This window comes from Papaver somniferum, chromosome 6 (assembly GCF_003573695.1).
Source record: "Papaver somniferum cultivar HN1 chromosome 6, ASM357369v1, whole genome shotgun sequence".
NCBI lineage: Eukaryota > Viridiplantae > Streptophyta > Magnoliopsida > Ranunculales > Papaveraceae > Papaver > Papaver somniferum.
Genome location: NC_039363.1, coordinates 103,500,647 through 103,512,112, shown reverse-complemented (window position 1 = coordinate 103,512,112; position 11,466 = coordinate 103,500,647). Strand labels below are relative to the sequence as shown.

The 11,466-nt window shown below is 36.9% G+C and overlaps 2 protein-coding genes across 2 annotated transcripts; one reads left to right on the top strand and one right to left on the bottom strand.

Annotated features, from left to right (window-relative positions):
* The first annotated feature begins 4,336 nt into the window (after window positions 1-4,336).
* Window positions 4,337-6,964, top strand: LOC113288668 (protein RER1A-like). Its single transcript, XM_026537782.1, has 4 exons — window positions 4,337-4,495; window positions 4,861-5,244; window positions 6,008-6,188; window positions 6,319-6,964. Exons 2-4 carry the CDS (start codon window positions 4,886-4,888, stop codon window positions 6,382-6,384), a joined length of 606 nt encoding a protein of 201 aa, XP_026393567.1. The 5' UTR covers window positions 4,337-4,495; window positions 4,861-4,885; the 3' UTR covers window positions 6,385-6,964.
* A 123-nt stretch (window positions 6,965-7,087) lies between these two features.
* On the bottom strand, window positions 7,088-10,476 carry LOC113291229. The gene is made up of 10 exons (XM_026540785.1): window positions 9,199-10,476; window positions 8,969-9,079; window positions 8,398-8,578; window positions 8,122-8,303; window positions 7,878-8,014; window positions 7,704-7,799; window positions 7,557-7,626; window positions 7,389-7,463; window positions 7,240-7,285; window positions 7,088-7,158 (listed from the first exon to the last, which is right to left on the bottom strand). The coding sequence occupies exons 1-10, from the start codon at window positions 10,474-10,476 to the stop codon at window positions 7,088-7,090; spliced, it is 2,247 nt and encodes a 748-aa protein (XP_026396570.1).
* Between the last annotated feature and the right edge of the window lie 990 nt (window positions 10,477-11,466).

Sequence of the window (11,466 nt, the reverse complement as noted above, 5' to 3'; positions counted from 1 at the left end):
CCATATTTTTCACAAGTTTGCGAATATTAAGCATTTAATATGCATGTTTTTGTAGTGTTATTGGTACCATGTGCATTACAAGTGGTAAGGGAAATTTTGTGAAAATTCCACAACTCAAAGATGTTGTTGGCCTTTGCAGAGGAAAAGATAATTAAGAATTTTTTTATGCGATAAAAGTGAAGGTGTCTCGTTGTAGCCAGTTTGATGAAAGATTAAAATTATCTCGCTCGAATGCATATACCTTGGTGGTAATGCATAGTCTGGTTGTGAACCAACATTTTTTGTTGCAATGTGATGCTATGAAAGAAGAATTGGATGGCCAATTCTTGTCTAGCATAAAGCTTATTGAAATGCTGAAGAAAAAGCCGTAAGTTAGGGAAAAACCGATACACCATGATCTTGCATTTGTATAGTGTTCTTCGTTGATGCTAGATGAGCACAAGGAGTGTGCTTGCACCTGGTTTATGAAAGTGGGATCAATATGCTTGGACAAGGGTGTCCAAAGACCTGCATTTTATCATAACCACAAGTGGATGTTCTTGTTGCCTACAAATCAGTATTGCTACTAAGACGATTTTGGAGAAGGGGAGAGACAAGAGAAACCAAATGTGCATGTAAAGTAAAAATGAGTTCCAAACTGAAGAATAATGCAACTTGCTTCAAGGAACGTAGGCAGTGGGCATCTCATTTGCGAAGATTGTAGCCTTGTTTAAGATTATCCAAGGGATTTATCCGCGATAGTTATTGATAGATGCGATTTGCTGAGCTCTACGGTGATGCTCAGAATTACCAAGTCAGGTCCAATCCAGTTGTGCAAAGGTACACAAGTTTGTGTCAAAAATCTGGATGTTAACAAGCATGGCAGATATGCAACATTAGCATGCGCCAAATGATATTTGGGCATGGACAAGATGCATAATATGTCAAGATATGCAAGTTAGGCCGAATTGTGGATGCAAGGAAATGGAAGGACAAAGTATAGGTGATGCATAAGCATGGTGTGAGATCATTGTTGAAGAAATCTTCATGAAAGCTAAAGCAACATGAAAGCTTCAATTTGAAGGAGTATTCAACTAAGTGTCAATTATATTGTATTTCTTTATAGGAGTTACATAAGAACGTTGATAGTTAGAAGAGTGCATATGGCAATGCGGTTTGCAACATTGGGGACAATACGTGTTGTCTCACTTCCTCATTTATTTCTTAAAAGCGACGATGAAGTCAATATTACAAGATTTGTTAGGTCTTATAAATTTGCAATCAGCTGGTGCAAGTATTTGCTCAAGTTTGAGTAAACTTTCAGTTTAAGTCGTGTGGACCTTGGTGTTGGGAATTGCCTCTCTATGCAATAAGGTAGCAGTGGATGAGGTTTTTTGAGAGTAAAGTTCATGTCTCTTTCATTCAAAGTAAATCTAGTTCACGTGGAAAATTCTACATATCATATTAAGCCAAAATATGCAGTAGAAGACGCTGAAAGTGAAAGAAGCAAATAAAGTTGGTGGCGTAAGGAGCGTGACTGTGCCTGAATCAGTGGGAGACTGAGTTCGGGATCAACTGCATTCTGGACCGAAGTTAATTGGTAGTAGACTAGTGTCTATAGCGGCTTAATACAATTTGGTGTTCAATCTGGACTAGGTCCCGGGTTTTTTCTGCATTTGCAGTTTTCTCGTTAACAAATTTTTTGGTGTCTATGTTATTTCTTTTTCCACATTATATTGTTTATTTTTATAATTGAAATATCACAGGTTGTGCGTTGATCAATCACAGTAGATGGTCCAACCTTGTTTGTTGGATAAGACTTGATTGATCCTTGAATATTGGTCTTTGGTACAGTCCAAGAACTCTCTTTATAGTTAGGTTTACAGATTAAGTTCTGTAAACATTCTAACAACAAGAGAGAGATATATATATAACTCTAGACACTTTCCTTGATTGAGTTTTTACTCTCGGAGTTGTGTTGAGTTTGTCCATATAGATTGCCTACGAATAAGTTGGTGGTGTATTTTGGTACCCCTAGTGTTTTCAATATTGATTTTTCAGATTGTCCAAGAACTCCTCTACACAATCAGGTACACAAATATCTGGTTTATACATATTAATTATGGAAGAGAAAGAGAATAACTCTATTTATTATCTAATTCAAGGGTCTCTGATTTTGAACTACTTGTGATTGTATTAGGTTTTGTCCATATAGGTTTCCAAACGAAAAAGTTGGTGGTGTACTTGGTACCCATCTCTTTTTCAATTTTGCTTTACTGGTTCTTGCCTTTCTCCGTTAACATAGCCATACAGACTAGTTGATATTAAAATCGACAAAGAAGAAAACTGGTAGAATTTAATTTTGTTGAAACAAAGTTTACGATATTAGAGATGACAAAGATAAATTACCATCTTTAGAAGCGGAATTAGATGTATCATCATTCTTCGTCTTTGTTAATAAATTATCATTGACATGAAAAAATCTCAGAAAAGTTATTAACAAAGATCAATAACAAATCTTGATTCGAATTCTGATGATGGATCTGAAAAATTTATTGGAACCGTAAAAGATTATATGTAAAAGATGTTGATTCTGTAATCTGCTGAAAAGTTGATGTAAAAATAATTTGCAGAAGGTGTTGAATTCTTGTTTTGGATCGTAACCGAGTGATACCATGAGAAACATGTAATCTATTATTGAAGAAATAATTGTTGTAAATTCTAAGGAGAGTTATTAAAGATACTTATATAGGAAAGAATACAACCGTAAGATTAAGGCTGTAATAACAACAGAGTTGGACTTTAGTCAAATAGTCAAGTCAACATATACTTAACTCATATATCTGATAAGACTCGTAGTGATGGCTATATTTCCTGTTCCGAATGATTGGGAAGACAATAAATAATATTGTTTTGAGAATATGAGCCCTCACATTCTCAATAATTATTATTGTAGGTGTGAATAAGTCAGCTTAGAAGTCACACAAGTCATTTTCTTATTGTTAATCCAGTAATATTTAGCCAAATTCTTTTGTTGATTGTTGAAGCTAACTGATTCCTCTTAAGCCTAAAACTTTCTCAAAGTTTACATCTTCAATGTATCATCATCAAAGGTGATTGTCTTTCTTTGACTAAAGTGCTAATCATTCCGTAGATGATTCTTCGACTTGTAAAAGTGATCAACAATTTTATTAAGTATTTTAACTCGGTTTCCTTCAATTTTGTGAGGAGATGAGCTAATGAAGTAGCTCATAATCCCGCATCTTATGCATTAGAGCATGATGTCCGGGAAATTTTGGCATCTTCTCAATCCCAAATTATGTAGCTGCTAGTATCGTTTATAAGTCAGTTGTCGAGCTTTTTATTACCATTTATTTTTTTAGTTAGTTTTTTTTTTTTGAAAAAGAAGGTTGTATTAAGAAAAAAACTATACAAATTTACAACCCTGGAAACAGTCTTACACATACATTACATATGCAAAACTGAGTTCCAGTTAAACAAAATTGAAGTTGCTGAAAGGCTTTCAAAAGTAGAAGTCTCTGATAACCATAGCACAATGCTTTGTCTAATAACCAGACACAACTCCTCTACATCTTTAGCTCTCCCTCCAAACACTCTAATATTCCTCTCTTTCCACAGATGTCATAGAATTGCATAAATCACCTTCCACCAAATCATTTTGCACCTGCCTTTCATACTATTTAGCTTCCAAGCTTCAAATTGCTTCAGAACTGTACTTCGACATACCCAATCCATCTTAAATGCCAACATAAACTTGGACCAAACTTTATATGCAAATTCACAATGTAACAACATGTGGTCTGTTGTCTCCCATTCACTTTGACAAAAAACACAATTCTCACTTTGAACAACCATTCCTCTATGGATTAATCAGTAAGTATAGGCAAAGAGTGATGAAAGTATGCCCACAATATGAAGCTCACTTTATCTGGTACATCCTTCTTTCACAAAAACTTGTTGAAATCACCACCAACTGGCTCATTATCCTGAACAAGAACATTATATGCCTTTTTAACTGAAACCCACCATTTTTAGTTTGTTGCTTTGTGTTTCTTTCTTTATATCAACGTTACAAAAATAAAAGTTTAAAAACCAACAATGTTGTGTCGAACCATCTTTTTGGTTTTGCATCAATCGGTTTATCAAAACTGTTTGGTTTGGTTCAGAAACTTTAAAAACCGTTTCTCTTGGTTTCGGTTCTGGGTCCCATCCACTTACCAAGGGTGGTTTGGCAGGCGAGAGTCGGGTTTAACATGAATTATAAAACCGGGCTTGATACGGCTGGGCTGGAATGGATATCCCATTCTACCCTTTCCTCGTTCGTTCGTATAAAAAAGTATAGTCAATTGCTTCTTCTCATCTTTCTCTGACTCTCTCTCCGCGTTCATGAAAAATTATTAAACAAACAAACAAAACAAGATTACTTGGTTTTATTATCAGCAGATAGAAAATACACAAATTTTATCAGCTTCACAAGATCTCTGGAGTTGACAAGGTAAATTTACCATCTCATACTTCATTATCATCATTCAAACTTCAGCGGTAATGTTTTTGTTGTTTGGGGGTTTCCCTCTTCTTTTCTTTTTCGTTTCTCTGAAAACCCTAATTTTTCTTTTCGATAAATTCTTTACTTAATATCTAGCATCACCATTGGAACATTAGGGTTTAATTTTGTTTTAGATCTGTCTCTACATCTCTAGTTTTACCAGAATAAGAACTCTTTTAGGGTTTGTATTTAGCTCTTGATTTTATCTGTTTATATGGGTATTGTTCTTTATTTAAGATCTGCAACTGTAAATCTGGGTACAGTTTCTGTATGAGTTTTGGGTTGTTTTTTTAAGGTTTTTTTATTTTTTTCAGGAAGGATAAGACTGAAAAAAACGTAATGGAGGGAGTTGGGGCTGAAGGGGAAGGTGGAGCATCTGCTACTGCTCCCATGGCTAAATGGAAAAGCGATGTTTCTAGACTTTTTCAGCATTATCTGGATAAATCTACACCTCTGCCAGTTCATAGATGGATTGGAACTTTAGCTGTTGCATCAATTTATATCTTACGTGTTTACTATGTTCAAGGGTTTTACATTGTTTCCTATGGTCTGGGGATATATCTATTGAATCTATTAATTGGGTTTCTCTCGCCCAAGATTGATCCAGAAATGGAAGGGTTGGATGGGGCTTCTTTGCCAACAAAAGGTTCTGATGAGTTCAAGCCATTCATTCGACGTCTCCCTGAGTTCAAATTCTGGTAACGATATTGTTGTGCTTAACTGTTAGCTGTAACTATTACATCCTTGCTGATTTAAATCATGTGTTCCTTTCTTACTATATTTCAGTAGATACAATATTGAACTTGTTTGTCTAGGTTAAGCCATCTTATATGAAAACAAAATTGCCCTGGATGTGTGGATATATCATCTTTTGTTCCTTTACTGCATTGGCCTGTAGTGGTTATGTATTCACTATCACTAAACTGTAGACACAAGGTATGTCTTTGATCATTTTTGTGAACTGTAGTAGATTTATCTGTCTGAGCATTCGCCAGTCTGCAAGTTGCTCAGTTGGAAAAGGATAAGGCCCTTCTCTAATTATCTAGAATTCACTAAATGTACCTTCAGCAAGGGCATGGATATATTGTGGGCTAATTTGTCTAAAGGTAATGGCTAGAGTACAGTTGCTGATAGTATCTATCTATGTGTTTCTCCAAGCACATTGCTTCGGATTGTAGTGGATGTAGGAAACATGACTTCTATGTAAAATCTCATCTTGTCTGGAGAGGCTTTTAGTGTGATAAACTGATAATGGAAGAACTTAGTTAATACTGGTGTTTCGATTCTTGTTTGCTTGTTAGTCTTTTGCAGCAAAAAATATGTGGTCTGCGTCTTTTGGTGCAATCAATTTTCACCACTCATTATGCTCTATTTTTTCTTTGTTGTTATTGTGATTTGTACTTTGCTGGGTTTAAAATAATATTATTCATTGTCGTCTTGTCTCTTGTTTCACTGATTTAGGTATTCCATCACAAAGGCCTTCTTGGTAGCATTTTTCATGACATTCTTCTCAATGTTCGATGTACCTGTTTTCTGGCCCATTCTGCTCTGTTATTGGATGGTTCTATTTTTCCTCACAATGAAGCGTCAAATTCTACACATGATCAAATACAAATACATTCCCTTCAGCATCGGGAAGCAGGTTAGCTTCGTTTAGTCTAGTTATTGCTAAAAGTATTCCTTTTCATTGAATCATTTATGTCATGATTATTTTTTTAATGCCATGTGGATCTTGTAATTGTAATCCAAATTTCCGTTCATCTTACTTACAGAGGTATGGTGGCAAGAAGTCTGGAGCTAGTACCAGTGCCAGCGGCAGTGGCTTATCCAGGGACTAGATGCTTGTGAATGCAAGCTCTGTATTGGACAGACATAAGGGACTAGTTAGGAGTATCACAAAAATATCATGCTTTTAGGGTTTTTTTGAGGACCATATATTTTATGTAGCTATTGGAATTCTGGCACTTCGTACTTCGTAGTTCACTCGAGTCTTTGGCTTCTTGTGCGACTGCTCACATGGCAGTGCCTCTACACCAAAGTGAAACTTCTGAATATAGAAAAATGATGGGAGTATTTTGTTTCACTTATGTAAGCAAATTATGTTGCATGTCTAAATTTCCCTCTCTTGTTTTCAGCTCGATTAATATTTTTTGTCAGGGTGAAGTTTTACAATTCTGAACCTGGGGATTATACACCTTTTACTATAGCTATTAGTGTATTTCTTCACCCTGTAGAGGAGTCGAATCTATAACAATGCGTTTGTATTAATGATGCGCTTTTTTAGTTTGGGATTTCGTTCAACTTGTTTTCTGAGTTTTAAGTATTCAGGTTGCATGAAAATTGACCTCAACTGGTCTGTAATTTAGTGATGATAAAATGTATGCATGCATACATGAAGAACATTTGTAAGTTCTTTTATTGCTTCCCACTCTGAAACAGAAACACTCTGTTGTTTAAGGTCCGATAAAGATTCTTACAGATAGTACCATATATCCAGATCTTATATTTGAACACAAGCTAAACTCTTCCTTTGGATACATATTACTGTGAAAGGTATGGAAGCCGACCTCTCAAGCTCTTCCTGTAGATGCTCATGAACTTTGCTACAAATTCTGCATAGATGAAATAAATCTGTTGATTATTACAGTAGCCTTCTGAAACTGACACTAAGAAAACCAAGCAAGTTCAATTACCTTCCAGTTTTAGCAGGGCGGTTGTCCCTTCAGGAAGTCTCTTATCCTGTATATGTTTATGCAAAATGCATCAGCCGTAGCCAATAAGGATAGGGAAGAATTCAGTTGTCTGCTGCAACAAAGAATGGCGGGATGAAGAACCAACTTACATAGTAAGCATGCCAATAATACAGTTCTCTTTTTAGGCTAGCATCAACTCTCTTCAGAAATTGCTCCACAAGTTTCTGCAAATTGGACCAAGAATCCCATCAGAAAAAAAGAATATTGTCTTGGAAGTGAAAATTTTAATGTCTGTTAACCCATTTGTCAACTATTACCTGGAGAATCAATCTGGGATGAACAAATTCACCTAGTAGCTTTTGTAAATCAACGCGAATGAAAAACGATCTGACAAAAGAGGTACACGAGGAATGTAAATCATGTATAGGAAAGATTAACAAAGAATGCAGGTCTTAGAGATTAACCTTTGTGGTGATGGGTCAGAGAGAATATCAGCAGAAAGTTCCACTAACACGTCTTCCCATCCTATTGGAATTGGTTGGCCATCCGCAAAAGGGTAGCTGCAAGTTAAGATGCAAGTTCAGTAAGGTAAAATCTAAAGATGGTTTTAGTCAGAACGCAGAAGTCTCCGTCTCTCCTTGTGAGCTTTACATGCTTCCAGAGCCATGACTGCTTTCCTTATGTGCTGCTTTGATTTGGTTGCAATTTTAGCAGCGAAGCTCATGGGGAGATCAAAGCTTTCCTTCCTTCCTGTTTGAATAAGAACTTCCATAATCTAGCACATATTGACAAGTATTTTGCTTCAATTAGACTGTAGTTAAAGCGTTACACAGAAAAATTAGTGGGAATTTGGTGGTTGAGAGCTAGTGGAATAATTTTTACTTCATGAGTGATGGGAGCATCAACTGTGACAATTTTGCATCTACTTTTGACTGAATCGAGTATGCCAACGTCATCTTCACAGCAAAGAATGATCTTGCATGTCTCCATGTAGCAATCCATTATCCATTTTATCATGTGCTGAACATTCTCTGCTAGTTTTTCTACTTCATAAAATACTATCACTGCAACAGCCATTTATTAAATACATAAAAGAAAGACATGCTGCCAAATATGGGTACAGAAATGGCTGTGAGATCACGAAAATCTATTAAGTACCTTTGTAATCCGCCCAACAAGTTGCGTTGCTAACTTCAGGAGTCGTTGCATGACTACTGGTCATTTCCTTGACTAGAGTCATTAACGCAAACCTAACGTTTGTTGTTTCTGATTTCAGATAAAGCTCCACATGGTGAGGGCTGGAGATTAATGGAACAACTATCTGCATTGGTCCCTTTTCCTGCCAAACAGCATCACCGAAGATTGCAGGTTTTTAGTTGGATTTTTTGTTACAGTGGTGCATAGTCATTCTTTAACAGTCCATTTCATGGCCTGTAGTCTATTTAGACATATTCATTGGTTTCTCCAAAGGATGAGCGTAGTTCTAATAAGTGAAAACATATATGTTCATGCTTATATGACAGAAAAACAGAAAGAAAGTGATGTTACTGAACCAAAATTATCCAAGTTATGCTGTATACCTCAACACTGAAGCATCTTAACTCGTGAGTTATCTGCAATATATGTTAAACAAACTAAACATGGTTAAACTTCTACTGGAAATGGGTCTGAATGAAAAATTGTGTTAGTTAAAGTTGTACCCCCACTCAGTAAGATATAAAAGACATACGTTTAGATCTTGATCTCCATAGATTTCACACAGTAAAGCCCTTGTCAGCGCTTTCTTCCCTGAACCTGAAGGCCCCTTGAACAGAATATGCGGACAAGTGTTGTGGGATATCTAGTTCATGTGGAACGGAATAGTCGTCAGTCATAAGAAAGTAATACATGTAGAAAACTGTGGCATATAGTTTACCAATTGAGGGTAGGATGATTATAATGGATAAAGATATGGTTTACCAATTGCTTTAGATTCTGCGCTTGCTGTTTGTTACAAATGAAGCCACTCAAAGAACCAGGTTGATGCTTGTCAGCCCAAAACTGTCTGAGGTTTTCAACCACAAATGCCTTCTGAATAAATGAAGCTTCATCAAACTCGTAACTTTCAGGTGCTTTTGACGTCCTACAAGGACCCTTTCTCCCGCAGCTAAACCATATATTTTTCTGACTTATCTGCATGTTGTCTGTGAATTTTCTGAAACTCTCGCTCAATGTTCCGCTGCCATCACTCATTTTACTACTCTGTGTACTCCTTTTACTGCTAGACCTCCTGCTTGAGACCCTACTCAATGTTGCAGCATTCTTTTGAGATGTCACAGTATTTGATGAAACACCGCGAGTGGTCTGATCTGCATTAGCATTTGGTTTGCTTCTTTGACGAGGCAGAGAATCTCGTTTAGAAACTTCCTTCGGTTTAGAAGTTGAGTTGCTCCCCTGACCGGAGTTTTTCTTTACAACATTATTTTGCAATGGTAAGGTTTGAGAAAAGAAAATATCGCCAGGTGAAATCGATTCTGTAACCTTAAAACCAACATTAGCCGGACCGTTTGACATCCTTGCATTTGCAATCATTGCATTGATCCCGCTTGCGGTTTCCCTATGCTTTCTTGGTAATGGAGACGGAGTCCTGTCTTCTTCCCATGCCTGCAGACCTGTATCAACTCGCTGTTCCTTCTCTTTTGCTCGTGGTTTCGGAGCAGATACTGATCTACGATTTGCCTTTACTGAACTCCTGTTTTCCTCTGAATTCAGACGTTGGCGAGACGCTTTATGATTCTGAGTTCTACTTGATGATTTCCTTAACTCCTCTTCAGCTTCATCTCCCTTAGTTTTGTAAGGATATACTATATGTTTTTGGAGATCATTTCTTATAAAAGGACTAGTATTCGTTTGCAAAGTAATAACATCAGTGTCATCCGGTTGCGGTCTATAAGGAGATTTATGCTGATTGTCTCTAACTGAGCTAGATTTTGAAGTTGTAGCAGCGGAACTAAAATCATAATCATGGTTTGACGAACGACTTGGAGGTGTCAAGCTCCTACCGAATGCTTTTGGTCGATCTTTAACTAAAACTCTGACATTCTGGAGATGGTTATAATTATTTACCGTCGGAATTTCATGCCATGGACTGTCTGGCCAATCAGTATCTCCATCTGAAGGCTCGTAGCCGTTTCGTCTTTGTTTGGGTGCGGACTTTGAGTGGGAACTTCTGCTGCTGTGCCTTGAAGAAATTTCCATTGCTGACAAAGGACGACAGCAATGCTATGCAAAACTGAACTCTAACGTTCAACTTACTAACTCCGGTTTTCTTATTACAAAATTTTACTTCAATGAGTACATTGTTCCAGTAATCAAAGAGAGACGAACTAGAAATAATGCGAGGCTTGCGATTCCAGCAAGAAGAATATGGAAGACTTGGAAATGAAAAGGAAAAACTTGTTTATTTGATGTTTACAAGAGTTTGGCATCGTTGAAGACAAGGGTTTTGGTTTGGAATTTGGATATAAAAGATTGTCTTTCTTCGAGGTTCCAGACTTTTTACAACCAAATGACAGAATTTGAATTTTCTGAAATTTCTATGTTCCTGTTCATCTTGTCTTTTTATTGATGTTGAGTTTGACAAACAACAAGAAGAGTTTGTATCTTTGCTGCTCATCCGTTGGCAGAAAACGGCAAGATGGTTTAAATCTGAAGCAGCAGCGCGTGGGCATCATCAGTTAAACAAAAACAACTGGTCTGATAACGCCAAGACATCCCGATGACTTCTTTTCAGGACAGGTATGGTTGCTTTTTGCTGCACCCATCGGATCCAACAACTCTTGCTATTGACTGATCATGCCATGCCTTGGTGTCCCTTTTTTTTTTGGTATTGATGCCTTGGTGTCACAAGTGGCACATCGCAAGTGGACTTCGTCATTTTCCCATGGGTGCAAATTTTATCAAGCAAATTGCAAGGTCAAATTAGATTACGCTGTCAGAGAAAAAAAGGAATGCCTTGGTGTCACAAGTGACACATCAACTACAATAATGTAGCAGTTTCTAATCTTAGGTGTGCAAGTAGTTGTTGGAAAATTGACACGGTGAAGAAAAGATTGTTGCCTCTGGTTCAAGGCTCTAATGTTAGATTCTTTTCGACAATTATTCGATTCTTCCCAATTAGATTGGCGAGTACAAATAGATCAATGAATGTTGTCGTCAGGATACTTGAAGCCCCACAACAATGTTGGA